At 38.2% G+C, this 26817-nt stretch overlaps 1 protein-coding gene across 2 annotated transcripts in view; it reads left to right on the top strand.

Moving 5' to 3' along the window:
* LOC121512013 (E3 ubiquitin-protein ligase rnf213-alpha-like) overlaps positions 1–26817 on the top strand; it is a 75788-nt gene that overhangs the window by 26249 nt on the left and 22722 nt on the right. For both annotated transcript variants that reach the window (XM_041790958.1, XM_041790957.1), the window contains exons 23-42: positions 1907–2044; positions 2376–2531; positions 2686–3967; positions 5444–5628; positions 5745–5900; positions 6048–9623; positions 11151–11281; positions 11474–11569; positions 11653–11774; positions 12027–12140; positions 12238–12287; positions 13977–14127; positions 14231–14366; positions 14519–14704; positions 15011–15135; positions 15258–15418; positions 20925–21128; positions 21967–22154; positions 22519–22639; positions 26693–26793. In XM_041790958.1, coding sequence (XP_041646892.1) covers positions 1907–2044; positions 2376–2531; positions 2686–3967; positions 5444–5628; positions 5745–5900; positions 6048–9623; positions 11151–11281; positions 11474–11569; positions 11653–11774; positions 12027–12140; positions 12238–12287; positions 13977–14127; positions 14231–14366; positions 14519–14704; positions 15011–15135; positions 15258–15418; positions 20925–21128; positions 21967–22154; positions 22519–22639; positions 26693–26793 — 7379 coding nt within the window. The remainder of the gene's footprint in view (positions 1–1906; positions 2045–2375; positions 2532–2685; positions 3968–5443; positions 5629–5744; positions 5901–6047; positions 9624–11150; positions 11282–11473; positions 11570–11652; positions 11775–12026; positions 12141–12237; positions 12288–13976; positions 14128–14230; positions 14367–14518; positions 14705–15010; positions 15136–15257; positions 15419–20924; positions 21129–21966; positions 22155–22518; positions 22640–26692; positions 26794–26817) is intronic.

Genomic DNA, 26817 nt, shown 5'->3' with positions numbered 1-26817 from the left:
GTTTGCAATGAACAAATCAACCAAAAGCAATGAAATGGCTCAATACAACCAATGCCTCAAGTGGTTTCCCCAAATTCAACTGAAAATACAACTTAGAATGACATCTCCAGCTTTAAAATTATTCAACCCCTTCATAGCAAGCATCTTTAGTACTTAGTAGAGCACCCTTTTGCTTTTATAACCTCCTGTAAACAAGATGCATAGCCAGACACCAACCTCTGACAGCATTCCTGATTGATTCCTTATGTACAATGGCCTCCAGTTCAGTAATATTCTTGGGTCTGCATGCTGCAACCACCTTCTTTAAATCCCACCAGAGATTTTTTATGTCTTTCAAGTCAGGCGATTGTGATGGCCATTTTAAATTCTTCCAGGACTCCTTCTGCAACCAATCCTTGGTGGAATTTGAGGTATGCTTGGGATCATTGTCCTGTTGGAAGTTACCAATGCAGATTTCCAGTGCCAGAGGATGCAAAGCAGCCCCAGGACATCACCGAGCCACTATCATGCTTAACTGTGGGCACAGTGTTCTTTTCAGCATATGCTTCACTCTTTGTCCTCCAGACATACCGCTGATCCATCAGGCCAATAAGTTCCACTTTTGTTTCATTCCTCCACAGAACAGCAACCTCTGTGGCTCATTTATATGATTTTGAGCATGTTGAAGCCAACTTTTCTTGTGCTTCTGGGTCAGTAGTGCTGTGTGTCTTGGAATTATGGCATGGAAACTGTCTTCGTTCAATACTCACCTTATTGTACTCACTGAAACCTCGGTCCTTGTTACCCTGTAGGTAACCCTCTAGGTCTTTTGCTGTCACTTGAGGGTTTTTCACAACCCACCCACTCAGATATCTGGTGCAGCCATTGATAGCTTCATTTTTTCTGCCATCCAGATAGTATAACCACTGTAACTTTGAATTTGTGAACAATGCTTCAAACGGTATCTCAAGGAACATTCAGTGCCTTCGCTATCTTTTTGTGTCCTGTTCCTTGTTTGTGAATTGTAGTGATCTCTTAACTTTTGGACCATTCTTTTGCCATATTTATGCATTTAACCATGACACTCAACAAACCTGTCGATGTTGAGGTACTTCATGTGTTCCAGCTCAAGCAAACCTGGTGTAACCAATAAATCCCTTGATTAGTTGATACTTGTGTTCTTGAAACAACACTAGCTTTGCATATTTGAGCCGTTGTGAGGGATTCTGTTCAGGGGTTGAATCATTTTAGGACTGGAGATGTCATAAGTTGCATTTTCAATTGGATTTGGGGAAACCACTTGAAGCATTGGTTGTGTTGTGAGATTTTAATTACTTTTATTTGATTTGTTCATTGAAAACAGCTGATAGTCTTTACATTTTCACAATAAACATGATTTGCAATAGGGGTTGAATAATTTTGATTGCAACTGTACATGCTTGTTGACAACGTGTACAGTTACTACATTTTCATTTGGTCAAGGCCAATGCTAGAGAGAGTTTTTAAAAACCTTTGTATGTAATTTTTGTGATGAACATAATGCAAATTCTGAAAAATATAATATGCGCACAGTATTATGAAGCAATGCCACTCGGGTTTGTTAAGGTTTCTTATGACCAGTACATACTGTTTTTTGTTTGTGAATGTATGTGTATTTGCATGAATCTGTATAAGTGTTTTAAATGAATACCACTTTTCATTAGTTTCTTAATGAATGCCACCTTTTACAATTTTTAGAAGGTCTTTCATTTGATGATCTACATTTAGTCTGAGTTGTAGACCTATTTTATACAATTTTGTAAAATGATAATTGACTATAAATACATTCTTTATAACAATTGCCACTAAGGAAAATAATGTTATCACTTTAGACAATAACAGCCAGATTTATATTCATTTTTTTATGTGTTAATTCATTTTTCTTCAGCGGGATACAGCATGCCATCTGGAATGGTTAACGACTGTCAGGGAAAGTCATGGATCCGTTGAATTTTCTTCTCTCTCCTTGGCTACATCCATCAATGAAAGAGGAGTGTACATCATCAAAGCCCAAAATGAGAAAAGGGTATAAATTATAGATTACATGAATAAATTTGTGAATTTAAAAGATATACTATTTAGGACTACTTAAAACTCCTTGCCTTTTCATTTTAGAGACCTTGTCAGTGCAGAATATTTGGTTATTAAAAAGTGTCTTGGTACTATGATCTATATTCTGGTATTTTATTGACATATGTACTATAAAAGAAATTCAAAAGTATGTACAGTACTTACTTGATTAATACTGACTGTTCATATGAATACCTATAATAATTTGCGTAATTTGCAGCACCACTCATGTAAAGCCCTCTGCAGGAAGCTATCCTGATTTTTTAATTTGATGCTTCTTTTTATAGCTTACAGTGGAGAATTGTCTGATGCTACAAATTCAGGACGGACATGAGAGAAATATGACATGCACCTATGAGGACCTGAAAGAGTTGCAAAATAAGCTTATGCTCATGTCTGGGAGAGGGGAACAAAGTCAGAGTGAAGTGGAATGCTTTGCTGAGGTGTTGTATGCCATGTATACATTTTAATGAAATTTAAATTAGATGTTGAGAGTTTGTATGTTTTACTTCAAACTGCTGGATTGTTTAAATATATTTGTTTTTATTTATCTCCTTTTTTCAACATTGATCTGACTTTTTCTTTTTCTTTATGTAGGTGTTCGACAATGTCCAAAGACTTGCCAGAACATTTGTTGACCTTTATGAAGCAGGGAATCCACTCTTTAAGTGTTGGGAGGCAAAGATTTGTTGCAAAACTCAAACCAGCCCATGTATCACAATGGAAATCTACTTTTGTAAGACGCTGCATAACATCCAAATATGTGGAAATCTGGTAGAACAACTTGCAGCATTGTCCCAGAAGATGGAGTTATTTCTTAAAGACTGGCAAAACTTCATTGACAAACAGAGATCAGACTTCTACTACTTAAACTTTTTCACTGCAGAACAAATATTCTACCTGTGCAGTGTTTTGACTCGGAACAACGTTGATGTAGAAATGGAGGACAAAGCTTTGATGATGCTCTCTTTCATAAAACCAAACTGCACAACATCTGACGTCTGGAGAACATGGAAGAAGTTTCTCGACCAATTTGAACCCAGCAAAAGGATGAATGATGATATTCCTTTCAAAAGTCACTTTCGCCACCCTGAAGAAAGTCACGTGTCCTCAGCCAACATGAGTTCTTTAACAGCAGATGATCCAGCAGATAATGGAGTCCAGACTGCTGGTTTGAAAGAACTGGAAAAGTTGTGGAATGACTACATGGACAATGAGGGAATGTTTTTCCATGAGCTTTTGGACATTAGGAGTTTAGGGGGGCTGTTAAAAAAGATGACTGCTGTAGAAGATCAAAATGAAATCGAATGGGAACAACCTGTGCTGTCAGAGACAAAAGACAGCTCACTCAGAAGAAGCCTTCCTAAAGGATTTTCCTCAAACCAGCCAAATCTCATCATCTGCCCATGTGATGATGTCCTTACAGCAACTATCTCTTTGTACATGGTTAGTGAGTATGAGCCACTGCCAAGCTATGATGAGGTTCTCTTGTGTTCCCCGGAAACATCTCACGAGCAAGTAGAACTTTTCCTCAGGAGGTGTCTCACACCAGGTGACATTGGCCAGAAGATTTACACAATGCTTTGGGCAGACCAGCTCACTTATGACGTAAGCTGTGCAATGGAGAAGTGCTTTCAGAAACTGCATTCCCTGTTTAGACATGATTCCAGGCTGGTGATCTTTTGCAGCTCTGAAAGGGAGCACACTTACATTCCTACTGCATTCAGTCAGTTTAAAAGAGATGTTGTGCCTCAAGAGCCACTGGAAAGGATCCAAAAGTACTTGTCCAGACATTACACTGTGTCTTCAGATCACAGGAATGTTTTTTTCAAAGGTGACCATTCTGTTGGAATCGTTGCATCCCAACGTGCAGGAGTAGGTGAGTCTAACACGTACAGTAATTGTTTTTTTCCCCCTTAGATCAATTACTATGAAATGAAATGAAATTCAGTGGAAATAATTTCATGAACCATAAAAATGTGCAGTGGTTTGTAAAATGTTTAACCTATATGCATTTCTTAAGTTACCATCAATCATACACTTTTATTTAAATTACATGTCTTACTTTTTTAAATTCAGCGTATCTTTTTCATGTAAGTTTAGATATTACTTTCAAATATACCATTGCATTGTACATCTAAAAGCAATTTTTATACTGAAAGATAGGTGCGTTTTCATCCAATTTTAATCTCAATATCATGAAGAGCTGCACTTTAATGCAAGACATAATCTGTTTTTATGAAAAAACATCTTCAATTAGAGTCCCTGTAAAGTGATTAAAAAAAAAGTATTTTAGGTTTTTTGTAAGACAGGCCACTGTGTTATGAACCCCCAGGCCAAATTCAGACAGGAAAATCATCTCTAAGGATATAACATTAAGCTTCAAAATCATGAAAAATGAGGCTGTAATATCTGCTCTAGGATGGTGTGAGAGTGTCAGTTGAATGTGCTAGAGGCCCACCCAGTTGATGGAAAGACAGTCCTCTCAATATTAAAAATGCTACAACCTGCATGAAAGAATCATCTGTCTGCTGTGCTGCCATGTTTCAATCTTTTTTTAAGCTGCCAGAGAAACAATCACATTTACATCATGGTAGGCAGACACTACAAGGTCTCAGTTTCATTTTCTCATCCTGTATTAACACTTCAGGTATTTTCTATCTTTTATTGGCTGCCTGTCTCTGTGCCAGAGCAGAGACAGAAGTCTGGTTTCTGTCACAAATCTCTGTGTTATGATTCTTTTAATGATGTGTAGGCGACCATGGCTAATAGATTTGGCAAAATTACCTCATGAACAAAAACAAAGTAGTTTGCTGCTGGGTTATTTTCAATGAAGGCAGTCACATCAGCTGACAGCAGACTATTTAGATAAATTTCTCCTGATTTTATATAATTGTAGCGTTGAGGGGATGGGGTAATTCCCCATTGCACTCTGTGACAACATGGGGCACTATATTTGCCCCGCCAAAATTAAACCTAGCCACAAAATTGGAGAAAAACATAGTGGTCTTAATCCAAATTTTGTTCACACAAAGATCTCTGTGTTTTCACATGTTTACAGCACCTTATTCCAGTATATCAAGTGTGTTTGGAAAAAAAAGACTTGTACTTTACAGGGACTTTAATAATCAGCAGAAAAGATCCTATGTTAAAACCCACTTGAAAGTAAGTAGTATTGTTTCAGTGACATCAGTTGTATAGTACTTGTTTAGAAAACAAAAGATGCAAGATAAAATCAATCCTATTTCCTGTCTTGTCAAAGAAATTTGCTGATTGTAGTGCACATATCCTATTACAATCAGTTATCAATGCCATAATTTCAGCTACACTATATATGGTTATTTCTCCATTTTAGGGAAGTCGTTGTATGTCCAAAGACTGTATGAAAAGCTGGAAGGAAGTGTTGAACAGGAAACTACATTCAAGAAGTGCATCCGACTGACTGAGCCTGAGATTAATGAACACAAGGTTCTCCAGTCGTTGTATGACACACCAAAACAAAAAGATCTCAAGGTGTTTCACTTTGATGTTACGTCCTCGGTAAGTTGTGATCCTGTTATCATGATAGTTCATATAATTTAGCTTATGTTCACGTTAAAGTTAACATGAGAATGATCCAATTTTTTTTTTGTATTTATTCTACATGAAAATTACAGGTGCGAAAAGGCTTAAATGAATTCCTATTCAAGCTATTATTTTTGCGATACCTGATGGATTCAGATGGGCAGATGTGGCACTGCAGTTGCAAACACTTATACATTGTCGAGTTACTGGAACCTACAAATGACCAGTCAAGATATGCGTCCAAATCTGTAAGTTAGAATTAATTGTTTATACATAATTTGTTTCATGAGATAATACCCCACATCTGTTTACTTTAACAACTGTTATATTATTTCTTAATTTTCTTACATCACAGATTCAAACCTGAATTTTCATATAAATTTTTGTGTTGTCAGGGGCGAAAGGAAAACTTTCCACTCTCTCACATTTTTCCTAAGGTGATTTGTCGCTCACCAAAGGAAGTAATAGCTTTGGAAATGGAGAGAGAGAAAAGTGCTGATGATGTGAGTGAAGACCCCCTCATGGATGACGAATACTTCAGGAGTGAAGTTTATCAAAGACCATACCAGTACCTAACACGTTTTCACAACAAAAGCAATCTTGACAAATTCACTTACTCTGGCATTGAAGGGACTCATGCAGAGTGTCTTCAGATACTCTTAATCTACTGCGGCATCATTGATCCATCATGGGCAGAACTGCGTAACTTTGTCTGGTTCCTTAATCGTCAGTTGCAGGACTGTGAGTATTCAGTTTTCTGCAAGTATGAGTTTGTTGGAGACACTCTTCGAGGGTTCAAAAACTTTGTAGTTGAGTTTATGATCTTGATGTCCAAAGACTTTGCAACCCCATCACTATGCATCACTGACCAGAGCCCAGGGAGGCAACAAATCGACATCAGTGGCCTTAATGAACAAGATTTGGCTCCATTCCTCATCAGAAAAAGGTGGGAATCTGAGCCTCATCCATACATCTTTTTCAATGATGACCACATGTCCATGACATTCATTGGATTTCACTTGGAGCGCAATGACCAGAGGGGTGTGGATGCCATAAACCCATTGACAGGATCAGTGATCAAGAGAAACATCATGTCTCAAGAGCTGTACACAGGCTTAAGACATCAGAAAGTCCCTTTTAACAGGGACTTTGATCAGCTTCCTCGAGCTGAGAAGATTGAGCTGCTGTGCAGTGTGCTTGGCATCAAGAATCCAAAAGATCCTGATGAAACATATGAACTGACCACAGATAATATTCTCAAAATGATGGCCATCCATATGAGATTTAGGTGTGGCATTCCAGTCATCATAATGGGTGAGACAGGATGTGGAAAGACAAGGCTAATGAAGTTCATGTGTGAACTTAAAAGGGGTGAAGCACAAGCCGAAAATATTAAACTGGTCAAGGTTCATGGAGGAACTACATCAGAAATGATACATGAGAAAGTGAGGGAAGCGGAAACTCTTGCAAGGACCAACAAAGAGAATCATGAACTTGATTCAGTTCTTTTCTTTGATGAGGCAAACACCACAGATGCCATCAGCAGCATCAAAGAGATCCTGTGTGATAACACAGTGCAAGGAGAACAGCTTTGTCCTCATACAGGACTACAGATTGTTGCTGCATGCAATCCCTACAGGAAGCATACAGATGAGATGATTGAGAGGCTGGAGGCATCTGGACTGGGTTACAGGGTCAGGGCTGAGGACACTGAGGACAGACTTGGCTCCATTCCTCTCCGCCAGCTTGTCTATCGTGTTCACGCATTACCCCCCAGTATGATTCCTCTTGTTTGGGACTTTGGGCAGCTAAATGACCCCATTGAGCAAATGTACATCGAACAAATAGTGCAAAGACAGACAAGGATCAACTTAATTAAAAAGAGTTATATTCGCACAATAACTCAGGTGTTGTCATCGTCACAGAAGTTCATGAGGGACAAGAAAGATGAATGCAGCTTTGTCAGTTTGAGAGATGTTGAACGTTGCATGCAGGTGTTTGTGTGGTTCCACAAAAAACACCCAGTACTTGCAGAAGAACTAAAAACATTCATTGGGAAGCAAAGTCAGCGGGAAAGAAACAAAATCAAGTTTTCACCTGCTAGTGACAGAGTTATCTGGTCACTTTTGATGGCTACTGGAGTGTGTTACCAGGCATGCTTGGAGATAAAAGGGCCATATCTGCAAACTATCAGCCAGTTGCTCCCTGGATACAGCAAAGAGAGAGTGCTTCAGGAAATCCAACTCATGCAGGACCTTCTACTCAGTGGTGTACCCATGGGCAAGACAATTGCTAGAAATGAGGCTTTGAAAGAAAATTTCTTCATGATGGTAATCTGTGTGGAGCTTCGAATTCCCTTGTTTATTGTAGGGAAACCTGGGAGCTCAAAATCACTGTCCAAAACCCTTGTTGCCCATGCAATGCAGGGCCCTGCCTCCCACTCTGAACTTTACAAGAGGCTAAAACAGATACATTTGGTGTCTTTCCAGTGCAGCCCTCATTCAACCCCTGAAGGTATCATCAACACATTCAAGCAATGCGCTCGCTTTCAGGAGAACAAGAAGTTGGATGAATACATTTCAGTCGTCGTTCTTGATGAGATTGGATTGGCTGAAGATTCCTCCAAAATGCCGCTGAAAACACTCCACCCATTACTGGAAGAAGGTTGTGTTGATGATAAGCCACAACCTCATCAAAGGGTTGGGTTCATTGGAATTTCTAACTGGGCACTTGACCCTGCAAAGATGAATCGGGGAATATTTGTGTCCCGAGGGGATCCAAACCTGGAAGAGCTCATCAAAAGTGCTGAGGGGATATGTGCATCTGAAAAAACAATTCTGGACAAGATCAAACACCTCTTTAAGCCCTTTGCAAAAGCCTACATGACCATATGCCAAGAAGGGAAGGGGTTTTTTGGTCTGCGTGACTTTTACAGTCTCATAAAAATGGTATTCTCTATTACCAAACGCAGTAATGAGAGACCCACTGCAGATGAAATCACTGGAGCAGTCCTCAGAAACTTCAGTGGAAAAGATGGTGTGGATGTGATGGGCATATTTAGCAAAGAACTCACAGATGACTTTGCCGATGCTTGTATTACCACCAGTGATTTGGTCAATCAAATCATCTCTCCATCTTGCCAAGGTGAAGAAAGTCGTTACCTGTTGATCCTCACGAAGAACTATGCAGCACTTCAGATACTCGAACAGATTTTCTCAACTCACCAAATCCATCCAGAGATTATATTTGGGTCCAGTTTCCCAAAGGATCAGGAGTACACACAGATTTGCAGGAACATCAATCGTGTCAAGGTTTGCATGGAGACCGGACAGACAGTTGTGCTTCTCAATCTTCAGAATCTGTATGAAAGTCTGTACGATGCTCTCAACCAATACTACGTGACCCTGGGAGGTCAAAAGTATGTTGATCTTGGATTAGGAACCCATCGTGTGAAATGCAGAGTTCACAAAAACTTCAGGCTCATTGTCATTGAAGAGAAAGAGGTGGTGTATGAGCAGTTCCCAATCCCACTGATCAACAGATTGGAGAAACATTACCTTGACATCAACACTGTCCTTGGAGATCAGCAGAAGGACATTGTTAAACAGCTACAGAAATGGGTTGATGACTTTGTGGCCTCAAGTATTCAACCCTACATGAAGAAGCAGTATGTTCCAAGTGATGTTTTCATTGGCTACCACGCAGACACATGCTCCTCTGTGGTCCTTCAAGTAACAGAGAACCACAATGATGAAACAGATGCCCAAACCATTCTGGATAAAGCCAAAGCTATTTTGCTTAACTGTGCCACTCCAGACTCAGTCATTCGTTTGGACAAATCCAGGCTTCCAGTTGAGGAAAGAGAACATCTGATGACAGAATACGTTAAAGAGCAGATGCACAGTTCATTAGGAGACTACATCATTTACCACAGAAAGCAGTTGGAACAGTCACACATTTTCTTCACTGAGGTAATTTCTTACCTGTAATGTCAAATTCACAATTCAAGTCCTGTTTTGGTGCTCTTGCTCTCTCTCTCTTTCTTCTGTGTGCACGTTATACATTTAATTGTGATTTCTTTTTTAAATTCAGCACACAGACGTATTGATTACAGCATATTTTCAAAAGATTTCAGCATCCCGACCCATTTAATAAGACTTACATTGATAATGAATGAACACTAATTAAATAGAGACACTTTATTACCACAGACAGTGACTGTTACAGAGAGACCATATAGGTCAGAGTTCATCATCATACAGTCAGGATTCAACAGTTCACAGAAGCAACTTTATCCCTTAAAATGTGTTATCCAGGTCAGTGGATGGTCTTAAAAGTTCATATTTTCATAAGCTCATAAACAAAAATGTGGGTGCAAAAATTAAAACAGAACCCCCTTGAAAATAGATCCTATTACTGTAATGTAAAAGTACAGCTTTCTGGCATCATTAGACCACTGTCTGAATGATGGAGCTTTATTCTTGTCAGATTGTGAAATATTACACGCATGCACAAAGTAGGGATGTTAAAACGATTAAGTGCCTCTTTACTATAATGACAAATTGGACAATAACAATAAACTGCAATATAAGAAACAATGTAATTACCCAAAATTTCCTGAGAGTATTTTTAAACCACAAATAAGGCATAATCTAATGCCATTGTTTAGCTTCCTTTCATTTTAACTTTGAAAAATGTAAATTTCCATCAGAACTGCAGTATATTTCTTAGATTTGTTAATTCCATTTTTTATTGTAGAAGTATTTATGTAAGGGGACCATCATCATTTATATGTCCAGTACTATTGCTCTTGAAAAAAGCAAAAATGATTGATTACAAACAATGCATCCTTCTTATTAGAGAACTTGATTAATCGGCAGAAGAATTGATAGAGTACTTGATCACTGCAGTCCTGCTAACAGCAGCCATTTTTTACTGACTTGCAGTACTACTAAACCATGCCCAAAGCTACTCCCTCCGTTTCTTAAAGACAACATTCAGTGGTCTGGTATTTTTTTTAGAACAGGCACAGTTGTTTCAGATTGTAACTTTGAAGTATAAATCTGCCTGAAAACAGACATGGAATCAGACTAATCCATCTGCTTTCCAAGGTTATATAGAAGGGGGAATAGTTTTTTCTCAAGACTCACAAGTTCATCTGGTTATGTCAGTGGAGCATGCCTTCACCTTAGGTTATCTTAGGTTTTGACATGTCACTTCATATGAGGTGAAAATGGAGTAGTTAATTAATTTAAGTGTCACAATATATTCCTTGAGCATTTTTAAATACCCTCTAAATTTTAAGGGTCATTAGTACACAAGAAAAAAAATTCACCTCAGAAACAACTTCTTACAGCAATAATATTTAGGATAGCTTACTTTTTAATAAGCCTTGGAAATCACAAATTATAACATTAAAATGTATGTGGCTAGATTTTTTTTCTGACTGTAATTGTCAATGTAATTTTTGTAAATCAAAAATTGTCTTGTTTTTGAAGGTCACAACATTTTCTAGGCTTCTGACTGCTGCAGACACACAAAAACTACAAAGTCAGATAAAGCTTGATGATATCCATCTCCTGTCACTGCAGCAGTTTGACACAGAGTTCTCCTTTCTCAAGAAAATCAGGTGTGTATTAAGAGCATGTCTTCACATATACTTATTTTAGATGTATGAACATTTTTTCACTCATGCCTCACTTTCAAAGATCTTCTTTGACACTTATGAAACTGATAGTATTGTTTATTAGATATGCTTCCATAAAACTGTCAAGGGACTCTGTCCTTTCAACTCTAAATGATGTCTGTTCTACTGTATTAGGGAATGTCTTGGTCCAACACCTGCAGAAAAAGTGCTCATCATCCAAACAGACTATGAGGGAGACTCCCACAAGAGGAATGCATTCTCTTCTGCAAAGTAAGTTTGAACATTGACCATTAAATTACTTTTTAATCACAATGTTCTGAAACTTTTTTTGTGCTTTCATTTTGATTTCTTAGATATGCATGTGTCAATGAAATAAATAAGTTGGCCACTGCAGACAGCATGAAGCCATTTGTCTACTTTGTGACCAAACTACCCCGAATCGAGGGTGGGACTTCATATGTCGGGTTTCAAGGAGGTATGTCCACCTCTTAGACATCATCTTTGATGATGTCTAAGAGGTGGTTGCTGATTTCAGAAAGTACTTTTTAATAGGAAAATAGCAGCAACAGTTAGGCAGAAATATCTAAAATTATTTGCTCAAGATGAACAAATGCAAATTGCTACACAATAAAAGTCTCAAAAGAAAAAGTGAAAAAAAAAACTACATGTTATTAGAAAGGTTAAAAAGTTAAAACTCACCATGTCTAAATTGATCTTTCTCTTTCAGGTCTCTGGAGATCTGTGCACATTGATGATCTCAGACGATCCAAAGAATTTGTGATGAATGTTGATTCCTTGAAGAACCTTTGCATGAGCGAGATTTTTGAAGACCCACCAGACGGTAATCCAGTTGAATTATAAAAAAACATATATTCATATTTTGATCAATAAACTAATAAATAATTTTCTGCCACCCCCATCCCCCACCCCCCACCCAGCCATGGATACAGAAGACCAAGCCGGTGTCCTACAAAATGATGACTCCACTGTAAGTGTGTTTAACACTTACTGTATGTTAAAAATAATAAGAAGAGAAGGCCTATCCTAATTCTAAGAAAGTCCAACATAGCCACAATATAATGCAGTGATCTTGGGTCTATGGTTTAGTACCAGCGTTGTAGTTGAGTCACCAAACCTTGAGTCCGAGTCAAGTCCTGAGTCCCTAATGTTCAAGTCCAAGTCGAGTCTGTGTCACCACAGAAAAATCTGAGTCGAGTCCGAGTTGAGTCCCCTTTACCTGAGTCTGAGTCTATGTCGAGTCCCCATTATCCATGTTCGAGTCCTAGACGATTCCCAAGTCCCTAAAACCTAGAGCCAAATTTAATTAAATTATTAATTATTTTTAAACCATTCCAGCTTTACAGGTGGGTTATGTTGATGTGTTTTATTGCTGTATGAATTTCTTCAACTTTTTATGTTAAAGGACTAGAGAAGCTTTTTACAGCAGTTGTGCACAAATAAACCAAACATCTAAGACACAGTGGCTGAGTAAGCTTAGAGACCGTGTTAATTTGGGCTGTTTATAATTTTAGTCTTTAGGCAAAAATACTCTTAGTTTTTGTCACATTTTAGTCCTGATCATGCTACATCGTTTAACTTGAGTTTTAGTTGATGACAAGTCAAAAACATTCCAGTCCAGGATTAGGGTTATTGATTTTTATTGATATTGATACTCTTATTAATACTCCTTAATGATCAAACTCTGCCTCAATAATATTAGTTATATTAACAGGATTATTTGTGCATTTAGAGTGGAAAAATTAGTTTATGTTGTGTTGTTTTTAACTGAACTCATGCTTTACCTCTATCTTATACTAAATATTCCTCCTTTAAAATGCCTGGATTTATTCAGATTCCTCACTAAAAACTAAAATTCAAATTTAGTACTACAAGACTGTAACATGTCATTTTCAAAAGGCTACGTTCACACTGCAGGCCTTAATGCTCATTTCTGATCTTTTCTCAGATTTGACTCTTTTTGTTTGCCTGTTCACACTGCAGTCAACTTCGAAAAGATCAGCTACATATCTGATTTAGAACCACATACGAAAGTGGCCTGAATCTGATTCGAAAAGGTCAGATTCAATGTGTCTTGCGCTGTTCACACAGTCAGAAAAAAAATCAGATTCAGGTCACTTTGACTGCAGTGTGAACGTAGCCGAGGTGACATTTCAAAAAGTTTCAGAAATCAACCTTATTACCTTATTTCATGAAATGGGAACAGTGCATTTCTTAGGTTGTATTAGAATTTAATCAATGCTGTAATGATTTGAGGTCAGTTCAGAGATTTCAGATATGGAGTTGTGCACATTTATGTAATGCTGGCAGCTGCAGCTGTTAGGACGGCTTCTTTAAACTCACTTGATTTGATATTTGATTTTAAAAGATAGATAAGATGAAAAATAAAAATTTAAATCCTAATCAAAGATATTTCAAACATACAAGCAAAAGCTGCTAAATGGAAAACATCCTCAAGGTTCAGTGTTCTTTTTGATATCTATCTGTCACTGATTCATTTATTTATTGAATAACTGTAACTATTGGGCTAAATGGAAGAAGCTGATATTTTTTCAGTTACTCAAGCCTTTTGATCATTGTTAAATTAGTAAATTTAAGGAAATTTTTACCTTTTCAAATGCTTGCTAGATTTTAACAATGCTTTAATTTCCTTTTGCAGGCTTTGGAAAGTTTGTTTGACATACCAAATCTGCTGAGGAGCTGTGTACAGAGTGCAGTCAGCATGCTAAGAGATGCAGCAGACAATGCTGAGCTCAGCACAAAGCGAGTGGAGAACCTGCTCACACTTCTGGATGAAAGTCAGACACAGGGTAAGAATGTTCGGGGCTTTTTTAATATCAGCACATAACTCTTCACTTCTATGCTGTATGCTCTGACCAGATACATTTTTTAGTAATGAAATTTGTTTTCAAGGTGTGTTTACCAAAATTGTGAGGAAGCGTATCCACTCACTGTTAAAGGATTACGAGGCCAACATTCACAATCCAAAAAGCTGGGTTCTGAGAGAAGCCTCTAATGTCAGTGCTCTTCAAGAGGGAGGAACATTCCTGTAGGTCTCATCTCCACTCTCAATCTCAATCTACATTTTTATCTCAGCTACCTATGTTACCTTTTCTTTTACAGATTGACTGGAATTTCAATAAATTTTTTTAATCACCTATTGACAGTATTAATATGTGAGTTTATGTTACTATTTCTCAGGCACACTCTGTGGAGGAAAATGCAAGCAGTTGTCACTCCACTGCTAGCCAACTTGGTCTCTGTCATTGACCGGGATTGCAATTTGGACCTTCTGTTGAATGGAAGTGATGACATCAGAAACCTCTGGCTTGAGATTTTTGGGAGCAAAGAAATGCTTCATGTACCCTATGTAAGGGTGGAAAACAAGTAAGTATCTTTTGATGATTATTCCACCTATATGTTTACATCTTAGGTCGAAGTACACGAGAAAATTTGAATATACACTGATAATGTTTTTTGTTATTGACCTTTTTTTAATACAGTTTCAAATGTTTTTTAAAAGAAATATTTAAAAATTTGCAAATTGCTAGAAATGTTTTGACTAATGGAAAATGTAAAAATTTCACTGAATTGCAACACCAGCAACATTTTTTTTCACGAAAAAACAAAATTTGTCTAACTCTTGTGTCTTAACAAAATTCTAACCCTCCCATACTACTTTTCATTTCGTAGCTCCAGTGTGATAATGGTGCAAAGCCATATCACAGGCAGCGGCACCATGAGCTGCTGCATGCCCTTCAGCTGGTGGATCAAAGACTTCCTGGATGGGTTCATGATGCAAACATCTAGACATGAAAGTATGTTGCATATTCATCAAGTAACACATTCAAATCCTTTTGTCCTGGAATCTGACAGAAAAATATCTCATCCTCTGGGTGGATCCTAACACATCAGTGTCATTCTCAACTTTAATTTGCAGGTCATTCGCCAGGTCATATCCTAGAGTTATTCATGAACACTCCACTTGGGGGGTTCATGAATGAAAATGTCAATGAAAAAATGAAGAAAGAATTCTTTGAAAGGTACCTACAGGATTTTGTTTCCATGACTTTCGACGTAGGATCAGAAGATGAACTACCGGTAAGAGATTATAAAAGTATAACTAATGCGAACTCTTTCTTTAAACAAATTCAGGCCAGTATTAATTTACATGAATACATACTCAATACTAAATATATTAGGTATTAATATATTAATACCTAATATATTAACAATGAAATGGTGGATTTGAGTAACTGTTTTTACAGCCTATGTTTTATAACAATTTAACAGAAAGTAGGCAGAATCATGATTTTTTTCTGGTATTTTGTCCTTGTGTGTTTGATTCACATTTTATTTTTATCCCCATGTTCTTGTAAGTAATCACACATCAAATGTTCAATTACAGATCAAATTATTATGATTACCAAATAGACACTTTACTGAAGTAGGAATAAAATCTGTACTCGGGGGTGTTTAAAAAAAGAGATCATGATAACATTAATTTCCCACTGTTATTTAATAAAAAAGTGAAACATATATTTTAGATTTATCACACGCAAAATGAAAAATTTACATTTCTTTTCTTTTAATCTTGGTGATTATAGCTTGCACTTCACAAAAATGAAAAACACAGTATATTAAAGGACAAATTTACCGGTGGAGATATTGTCTCTGTGATAATGATACCATGTCCACACTGTTCAAAGATGAAAAAAGTTCTGAAATCGGTGCTTCATAGCCTGAGATATTCGATGAAAAGGTCAATTCAGCCAAAGGATTTGAATACTTTAACAACCAGTATGCACTGCGCTCATTACCTTCCAAGGCCACTCCCAGGCTGTTTCTTATTGGATAGGCATGGCCAGCGCTGCATGGTCCAGGAAATGGGGTCCAAGTGTTGTGGTTTTGGTGTCAAGCCACTCCTGAACTACAGACAGCATTATGAGCACATTACCTGGGCTAAGGAGATAAATAACTAGACTGTTGCTTAGTGGTCCAAAGTCCTGTTTTAATATCCCAGAGTCTAGAGGAAGATCAGTGAGGCCCGGAATCTCGAAGGCGCTTGAAGTTCACTGTTTTCAGTTTTCACAGTGATGGTTTGAGGTGCCATGTCTTGTGCTGCTGTTTGTTCACTGTGCTTTATCAAATCCAGAGTCAACGCTGTCAGCCATCCACCACATTTTAGAGCCCTTCAAAATTTATCTACTGAGGATCTCTGTGGAGACCTGGTACCTGCCCATAGTGAAGCCAAAACTACCAGAAACTGGTTTTCTGACCATGGTGTTTCTGTGCTTGATTGGCCAGCCAGCTAACTTTACCTGAACCCCGTAGAGAAACTCTGGGGTGTTATCAAGACAAAGACTAGGGCTGCAAGCATGTGGAATTGTGGCCTTGTCGGAAACAATAGCCAGCTGCAGTGACATCTGTCCGAAACTCAATTGTGAAACAGCCATCATTTCGAGTCTTCTAGAGACATCATCAAATGAAAGCACAGCAGTGGTGTGCCCCCCCCGCCCAATTGTTGAAAAAACGTGCGCTAAAGTGCCCTCTTGGGAGGCAAAACGTGTGTTAAATTGCCCTCCTGGCTGGCAAAACACACTAAACTTCCCTCTAGGGTGGAAAAAACACACTAAACTGCCCCCTTAGCTGGTTAAAACATGATAAACTGCCCACTTGGGTGGCAAAAAGGTGTGTTTAAGTACCCTCCTCATTGGCAAAACACTAAACTGACTTCTTGGGTGAAAAAAATCACTTAATTGCCCTCTTGGCTGGTTAAAACATGATAAACTGCCCTCTTAGGTGGTAAAAATGCATGCTAAAGTGCCATCCCGGTTGGCAAAACACTACTGTTGCAATGACTTTTAGGTTGGACCCTCTTTTGATCTATTTTGAGCAAGAACTATATTTCATAGAAACAGTTTGGGTTATCTGGTGCTAATATGGTGTTAAAATGCACTAGAATACAGGAAATGGCATCTACTTCATTGAAAATGTTCTAGGGGAAGACCCCCAGACCCCCTAGGGATTTATTGATTTATTTCTGTGTGTTCTTCACAGTCCAACGTTGAATCTACACAGTTCTTGTGGATGCTGATCCTAACTACAAACTAACTTGAGTCTAGTCTAGTCTTTGGTCTAGTCTAGTCTTGTCTAGTTAGTCTGCTTTAAGGCTATATAATGTGCCATTTGTATAACATAAACATGTCTAAATTACCCTCAAAAACAAGCAAAACATGCCCTCTTCAGTGGCGAAAATGAGCTGTATGTGCCCTTTTTTTTTTCGCCCCTGCCCTCGAAAAAGTCTGTGCACGCCACTGAAGCACAGAGTTAAAATTTTATTTTGGGTGACTGAGGACTGAGGTTTTAGCAGTAGAGGTATGACAAGACACTTCTCACAAGAGACAAGATTTGGGCCCATGAGACGAAATGAGATTTTACACTTTTTTTTTTTTTTTTTTTCTGGAAAAAAAATATGAGTGGAAAGATATGTCCTTTATACAACTGAAAGTCATAATTGCGAAGCATTCAGGTCTATTCAGAAATGTTTAAACTAATCCTCTTGTACTGAGTAGGCTATCAATGCTCACAAAGTGTATCTTGTCTAACTTCGAGTCAAACTGTACATTTAAATGCTTTTCACACCTCTCATTTTAATATTCTACCACATCTGTATTTTACTACACTATGCACTCATTGCTACAATAGCAATAATATAATAAAAGCATTTAGATTATCTTGAAAGTATTTTTAAAACAGTTTGTAACAGACCTAAATATACAGAGCTGCATCAGTAAAAGCAATCTATTTGTCAGCCTCTTTAAGGACATCCATATTTAAAATACTCAAAAGAAATCTTTCTGTCAGTAACACGTTTGCTGCCATGTAGAGAAATATATAATTTTATCGTTTTGTGGTCTTTTTTTCCTCATATGAGCTTTGACAGTGTTGGACACGACACAAAGATGCGTCAGATGCATGTGTGTGCGTTGGTGAGAGAGTGTGTGTCTCTGCTCTGTCTGCTGTCAGACAAAAAACAGGTCGTGTTTAACTGGAGCTATAACTTTGCTTTTTGGAGCTAACAATGGACTCTATGGTGCTCAAACAGAGTTTATTTTGCCAAGTTTACCGCTGAAGTATACAAAGGCTTGTTGTTTGTATCATTAGTCATTTTAAGTTCCTGACTAATGATAAAAACAACCAAAAGTTAATGGATATGTGGCTGACACACGGTGAGAAGAGAAGTAGACATGACGAAGAGTGACTGAATCAAAGTTATGAAGTCACAGATACCGGCACTATGAGTGAGTCTGCACGCATACATGAACTAAATAATCACTGAATTCTCCTCACAGAGATTTCCAGTAGCAGCATTTCAGCATTTCACACGGTTATGATGAACTTATTATGCACAGGCAGATCATGTAGCCCCAAGTAGCGCATGTAGAAGAGGGGTGGGGGTGGAGTTGACTAAAAAAAATTCAAAATGGCAGACGTCCTGTTTACTTGGTGACATGGGTCCAAGAGGCTTTTTTGTAGGTCCTGGCATGATACATATGCCTACCATATTTCAAAATCCTAGGCTTAATATGGTGTGGAGTCTGATTTTATTGAAAATTTGTAGGGGTGCCTCACCCATAAACAAAAGCCATGTCAATCATCTCAGTTCAGTATAGAATTTTTTTTCAAACAGTTACGTGGCCATACAAGTATGACACCTTAAACCAGTGGTTCTCAACCTTTTCAGCTCGCAACCCCCAAAATCAAGGTGCCCGAGACTGGGGACCCCCACTGTACCTGAAGGTGGCTGAACACAGCCATGCACAATTTGGAATAGTCACGCGCAGACAAGGCCGTCCATAAAGGGGGAAAAATGGGAGAGCTTTCTGGCGCCCAGCCAAACTGGGGGCCCATGGAGGTCAGCAAAACCATGGTCCATTGTAAAGCTAAGCTGTGACATCCATATTTCATATTTGAAATGTTTTTAAAATTGCTACAGTGAGTTAATAATGGCAAAAAAATGGTGGAAAATGTGGTGAAATTGGATTTTAAAAGTAGAAGAAATGGTTTAGAAGTGGCAAAAATTAGATAAAAATGGCAAAACAAGTCAAAAATGAGTTAGAGTGGCAAAAATGGGCATAAAAAGTGGCAAAAAGGAGTTAGAATGTGGCTAAAATTGCATGAATTTGGCAAAAATGGGTTAACTGAGAAAGAAAATAAAGGCAGAAATTGGTTAAACTAGCAAAAATGGGTATATCAAATGGTAAATTGGGGTTAAAATGGGAAAGATTGAATGTAAAAAGTGGTTAAAAGGGGTAAGTAGTCGCAATAATGGGTCAACAAAATATTACAGAAATATATGTTAAATGGTAAAAATCTGTTAAAATTGGTGGGAAACAATGATGAAAGAGGGAAAAATTTTGACAAAATTGGTGTGAAGTGGCAACAGTATAATTTGAAAAATATTCTTAGTTTTTTAGAGGCAACTGGTGACCCCCTCTCTGTGTCTTGCGACCCCAAAGGGGGTCCTGACCCCAAGGTTGAGAACCACTGCCTTAAACAACTATTTCCTGTTTAATGGTGAACAAATATCTCCATGGGCCATGCCTTTTCATGTAGCAAATGGAAGCTGATGCCCCAATGCTTAGTTTTGCCTGTCACCACTAGGAGGCGCTATTATCTGTAAAAAAAAAAAAAAAAAAAAAAAAAAAAAAAAAAATGACCATATGTATTTGTTCAGGACTGGACCCTCTACAAACATGAAACATTTCAGCCAGATTGGAACCAAGGTTATAATGGTTTTGGATTTTTCATGAGTTTTTCCTTTTATTTCGTTTTCACTTTCTGTGTTCGATTTCAGTTTTGTTTTTATTAGTTTTGACAGCTGGATTGTTAGTTTAGTTTAGTTAATTTGCAAAAATGCTTCATTTTAGTCTAGTTTTTTTTTTTTTTTTTTTTTTTTTTTTTAACCGATGTGGGGACTGAGTGAACGTCATACATTTTTAAAAACATATTCAAACAGGCTACTCTTCATTTATCATTTTATTTACTTAATGATGATGTTTGAATACAACAAACTACCACTGTGTGAAGTCCTAACCAATCCGATCAGGTAATTTTACACCCCCCAGACTAGTGTGTAGGTGTCAGTCAGTATGGTTGTGTGAAAGACTAAAACTAAGGACAACCCAAATGATATTTTTAATGCTAAAATATAATTATTATTGTTATCCATGAATTTTCAAATTTACTGATTTACAAAAAAACTGAAAAAATTGGAAAGCACATTAATATTTCTTAATTAATATGTCAAATTATAGTTATTTACTTGCATTCCTGAACAGAAAAATGAGTTTTAGTGGTTGAATGTTATGCTTGATTCATTTCTGACTTCTCAGAGAAGCCCTGTGAGCAGGCTCAAATTTGGGTGAATTCAGTTTGAAATCCCTCATTCCTGTTCCAAATGGTAAAACGTGAAGAGCTCATTGAAAATAAAAGAGTCCACATTAAAGCACTTCATGATGCTGGATGGTCTTTGAGACAAATATGACAGGTGGTCTAACAAATTTGTTAAGCACTGCACATCTTCTAACAATTTTTTTAACAGCTCATGTGTCAGGCCCTGGCCAGCTGTGTTGATGAGATAAGACGACGGAAAAGAGATGAGCATGAGCTTTGTCTTCCTCTCATCCACATCGCCTACCGTGCCTACCAAAGTCGTCTTCAGAACCTCTCCAGGATGTTAGCTCTTCAGCCTGATGTTGTAACTCCTTTGAGAAGAAACACACACATACGACACTGTCCTGAGATGGTAAACATTTCCAAATGTCAGAAGTGCCTTATGAATAGTCATGTCAGACCTCAGAATTATTACCAAACCAGTTTCTATTTAACATACACTAAGTGACTTTAAAAATGCACATTGAAATTCATGAATATATTACCTGTAATTCATGAACTATATTTCCAATTATAGTTACTGTTCTTATTGCACACATCTTGTGGGAGACATACACACAAAAATCAGAAATCAAGGAAACAGTTTATTCAATCACGCAATAAAAAGTTGACAGTACCACCGATTCTTACAAGTCCAAATTTCAATATCTGGTATGACCTCCATTTGCTCGCACCAAATCGGCCACTCTCGGAGGCATAGATGTTATGAGGCCATTAATCTGTCTCTGTGGGATTGCCTTCCATTCCTCCTGAAGAGCCGTACGCGCCTACACGTTTTTAGTCAACAATTTATCCCATCCCAATATTTCACTCACCTACCCAGTTTATACACTTGTGGGTACAACTGTCATGAATTGGTCCGTGGTTGAGAAAAGGCACAATCAATCATGCAGAACAAAGGTATATTGTGTGTCTGAGAAGTTGTTTGAAGCATCTGAGTACATCTCATGACAATTCTAGCAAATTTTACAATGTGCATTTTTTAAGTTACTTAGTGTAGTTGAGGGCAATGGTTTTTTGTATTTTAGATTACTTTGTCAGTGTGATTCAGACGACATTCATGTCCTGTATGAGAAGCAATCATTAACATATTTATTTTAAAGGCCAACATGAAAAGTGTTAAATGGGATTTTCACAGGGGTTTTTCAGAAAACAACAAATTAATTTTAAATTTTTTTGCTGTCCTGTAGGTTTTGGATGTGCATACAGCTCAGGCCTGCATTGAATATCTGGAGTCTCCCAAGCTTGATACGGATGCTCTCTGCCTGGACTGGCTGAAACAAGTGAAGAGGCTGCAGGCATCTTTAGAGATAATTTGCTCCCCAGATCAAGCCAAACTCTATGGACAGAGATGCAGAGAAAGATTCCATGATGTCAGGTGAGATTCTTATGTAAAGAGATGTGATTAAAATACTTGGAGTGGTGGGAGTGGAGCAGTGGACAAGACTCCAATCTGCAATGGCTTTGTCCGGATACTCCTGTTACCAGCACATAATGTGCGGAGAGTATGAAAGATTGTTACTGCAAATATGTTATTTTTTACAAGTCTTTAAGACTTCAGTGACAATAAGTAACTTTACTCTTCACATTGCAAAGAACATTTATTTCATGTGGTTATTGTTGTTTGGTGCTCACCAACAAATTCCTTGAAAAATTCTGCCTCTACTAAAAAAACTACCCTCTTGAATTACCTGATCTTGAAGAATAACATATTTACTGTGGTTTTCTTGTGTATTTTATAGTAAAGGCTGGAAGCGCATTCACACACTCTCATTGTTTGCTGAACACATGTTGCTGGGTTTCAGTGATGATGAGAATCAACTCAGATCGCTGGTCCAAAAACACTTTCAGACCTTAAGCAGGGTAGGTAGATTTTTAATGACTTATTCAATCAACAAAAACAGACATAATGAATGTGGCCTACATCATATTGGATGAAGTTTCTTTTTAACCCATCTGTGTATGTCCATTTGTCTTTCTTCCTACTGTTGGCACGTTTTGTGCACATTATACTAGACTTTTAGTAAAACACAAGACTAGGTTAAAATGTACTATATGGCTGACTGCAACTATCTGGGATGTCTGTTGAAATGCCTGACTGGCAGAGTGATTTACTCATCATTGTTATTTTTTGTGAGCCAAATGCATTGTGGCAACTTAAATGTATAATATGCTGTTCTCTCTCTCTTTGTCTCTCCTCTTAATAAAGCTTTTTTCTGTGTACATATGAAACCCTACAGAGACATGTGTCATACTTCACTGGTAGAGACAGACACATGTCTCTGTAGGATTTCACGTATACACAGAAAAGGTAGAAAGTTTATACTGACAATAAAACACTAACTTTTAACGATTTATTCAAAAATAAAATAAAAACTGCAGCAGGTTTCCTGAACATTTGTAATTCTCCTCAGACAGGTGTGTAAGGGTCTTTATATGTGTAAAATTAAGCTGAATTTCTACTTTAGTGTTCCTATTGTTTTTTTATATCCATTAATTATGTCTAAACAGCATATTTATCATATTCCCTGCATATAAAGACGTGCTTAACATTCAAGTAGTGTTCTTGTAACAATGCAGATGCGGAGATTTTATCCTTTATTTGTTCCCCATAATCATATAGTATTAAGGGAATATTTACCAAATATATTTTTAACATAGCACACACCCCTGGCTCACACGGGCGACAAAAACACACACCGCCCTGATGCACTGGTCCTCCAGAGGGGACAGAGAGGAGCTTTAAGAGGAGAAAGTTCAGGTGTTTTATCCTCCAGTATTCTGAAACTTTTGCCCTCAACAGAAAGAAGCCTGAAGTCTACACTACCAACATGTTATCATTCGTTTCAGAGTAGGTGTGTGCATGAGCGTCACGTTTGTGTGTGTCATTGTTATGCAGCATGAAAGCAAACAAGGATGAGAGGAGAGCTGCCAACGCTGCTACGTAAAAGACGCATGAACAGTCAAAGAGAAAGGGACGATAGGAGAAAGAGTGACAAGGGGACGGGAGATCATGATGGAAAAATTAAAAACCGAAGATTGTGCACCAGTCTCAAATCACAAAATATCTTCTCTGCACAAGACAAGCTGTCGGTATGGAGTTTGGAGTAAACTTCAGCAGTCCTACTGCGACATCCAAGCTAACAGCTAACATTGGACAAGGCTGGACAAGCCCACCGCCATGATCGGAAAGCCATGCCGAAACAGACCAGGAGTGAAGAGAAAACATTTTTTTCTGTCACAGAAAGTTTTCAGTGTTGCTCTCTGCACTTGTTTGGATAAGACATATTGTCTGGTTCAGACAAAAGCTCCACTGTGGCTCAGTCCCAGCTAATGACAGGCCTGCTAGAGTCATTTGCTGGGACACAACAATTCATTAGCTGTATACAACAACTAACCCTTTCCCTGTAACTATCACTTAATCATGCCAAATAGGGGCAGCAACCTCATTTTCTGTTGCAGAAAGCTTTCCATGTTGCTCTCAGCGCTAACTATGATGACAAAATGTGTTGGTCTGGCTAAGGCTGAGCTAACGTTTGGCTAGCAGGCTGTAAAAACAAGCACAACAAGTTAACCTTTAACTATCATACTCATGCTGAAGCGGTTTGGCAGAAGAGCAAAAACACCCTTTCTGTTACAGAAAGCTTTTAGTGTTGCTTTCTTCACTTGCTTTAATAAAGAAATGTCCATTTTTGACTAAAGGGCTGCTGTGATTAATTTAGAGCTAATCAGTCCACCAGCCATTGTGTACACGAGCATTCACACAAGAAATTACCTTTTTCCCCTCAACTATTACATAGTCATGCCAAAGCAGGTCAGCAGAGAAGTGAAAACGTCTTTCCCAACATCAAAAACGTATAGGGTTGTTCAGGGGCAGACTGGGACAATAATTCAGGCCAGGAATTTGATACCATCCCAGGCCACGACCACCCGATTAGCGCAAAACACCAAGAGCGCGTTAGGTTGGGCGCCTACTTATGTAAGAGTGTAAAATAATAAAACAAAGGCTCCGCATGTGCCCACACAAAGCTTTTTCTGTTTCTTTCCCCTACAAAATAAATTTTTCTGTTATGTTGCAATAACCTGTACTCAAGTCACATAAACTGAAATTATTCTGTTTTATCTACTACTACACTTTTAATGTGCAGGCTCTTAATCTCAATTGGATTTTACCTGGTTAAATAAAGGTTAAACGAAACAATATAATACAAGGATTTCAATATTCATATAATTCATTATGTTGTGTCTATGTAAGTTAGCTATAAACTAAAATTTGCAATATCCTTTGTTTAAACTTAAAACATTAGTTTTATTCGGTCAGTTTTAACCCCATCAGCTACCCTTAATAGTGCCAGAAGAAAGGATATTTCACAGATAACAAGCATATATTTTAATTCATGTAAGTTCCACCTGGACAAAAGTCTTTTTAAAATATTAGAACATGCTGACTTAGAGCTATGAGAAGCTTTTCAAAGAACTGATGAATCATCAGTGTCTGTTTGGGTATTAATATTTAATATTTGAACATTTACTGTAGTTCTGTGACTCTGTTAACTTAAAGTTATGCTTTCTATTTTTTCCTCTCATTATTATTGCTTTTAGCTAAAGGGGGAGGGCCCCCTTACTGGTCTTGCCCTGGGCCTCCAAATGGCTTAAACCGGCCCTGTCTCATACCTGCAGCTCCCCCTCACAAATCGTTCTGTCCTGCCAGTTTGTTGCTTTCATTTCTCAGTTTCTGCCCTTTTGACAGTATTTATCATTAGTACGTTTAAGATCAAATAAAACACCCATGTCTCGACAAGTTTTTCTCAATTTTACATTATTTTAAGATGTGATCCATGTGTGTTTAGCTCGTTGATGATGATGCGCATCTCAAAAGTCATCATCAAATACGAGAAAGGTAGAGCAATGGCAGGAAGTGACTGAAGAAATGTGTTAAAACGAGGGCATTAGAAGCTTCACCTTGAACACAAGACAGCACACCTCTATGAATGAGCTTAATGAAGAGATGCGCTACCAGCGGACTTCCTCTGCGCTCTTTTATGCATGTTCCTCCATCCAGCGCGCATCCAACGGTAATAATATACAAGTTTCCATTTAAATTTGGAAGTCAAAGTCTGTCTTCTTTGTGTGGACTTAGATTTATTGATATGACCTAGTGCAATGAGTCTTTACTGCTGACAGTTTCCACCTTTATAGAGGATTTCAGGAGGATTTTCTTAAAGGAAGCCTTTAAAAAGCCACAACCAGTCACTAAAGAGCCACATGTGGCTCGAGAGCCTCGGTGGTGTGTCTGCCTGCACTCTGCAGTAGAGAGCCTCAGAAAAAGAGAGTGTGTTTGTGCCCTACGTTGCTGCTCAATCTGTGTGAACTTCATTGAGGCAGATACCCTGAGCCGCACGACGGATTGTTTATTAAGAAATCATGCGCAACCTGATCCGAGCCTTTGGTCCTGACTCTCGGCAATCGCTGAGCGGGCCAGTTTGGTACCCAGGCCACCGGGAAATGTCCCGGTCCTCCCGATGGCCAATCTGCCACTGGGGTTGTTTTTATTCTTTGTCATACAGAAATGTGGCCCAGTTCTGGTGAAACAGAGGCTAAAGCTATATCTGAGTATTTACAGCAGTGGAGGCAGCCATAGGGCTTTCAGTCCCCCTAAACCCCGCCCATAGCGCAACTCTGTATGTATGGCTCTAGTTAACACAGTGGAGGCAACCATTAGCGACAGCATTCAGTACAAGCAAACCCAACTCTGTTATGTCAGGGCCCTCAAAGTAGCATCACTCACTCAGGCACTCAGACAGGGACAGACCCATCTATAGGGCTTACCTCAGCAATCAGCCAAAAATTTAAAAATGAATCTAAATCACCAATATGGCTGTTTTATTAACTATGTTTATCTGCTGTGACACTTAGGTTCTGGATAAAGACTCAGATGTTAAATCGATAACTGCTTTTGAAGCTGTTATTCAAGTACTGAAGTCCTGCAAGCAGGGAGCAAGTGACCAGATTTTCCGGTAAGGGTTTGTTAATTTAACTGG

The sequence above is a fragment of the Cheilinus undulatus genome, linkage group 7 (assembly GCF_018320785.1).
Source record: "Cheilinus undulatus linkage group 7, ASM1832078v1, whole genome shotgun sequence".
Classification (NCBI taxonomy): Eukaryota; Metazoa; Chordata; class Actinopteri; order Labriformes; family Labridae; genus Cheilinus; species Cheilinus undulatus.
This window is presented reverse-complemented; position numbering and strand designations above follow the sequence as displayed.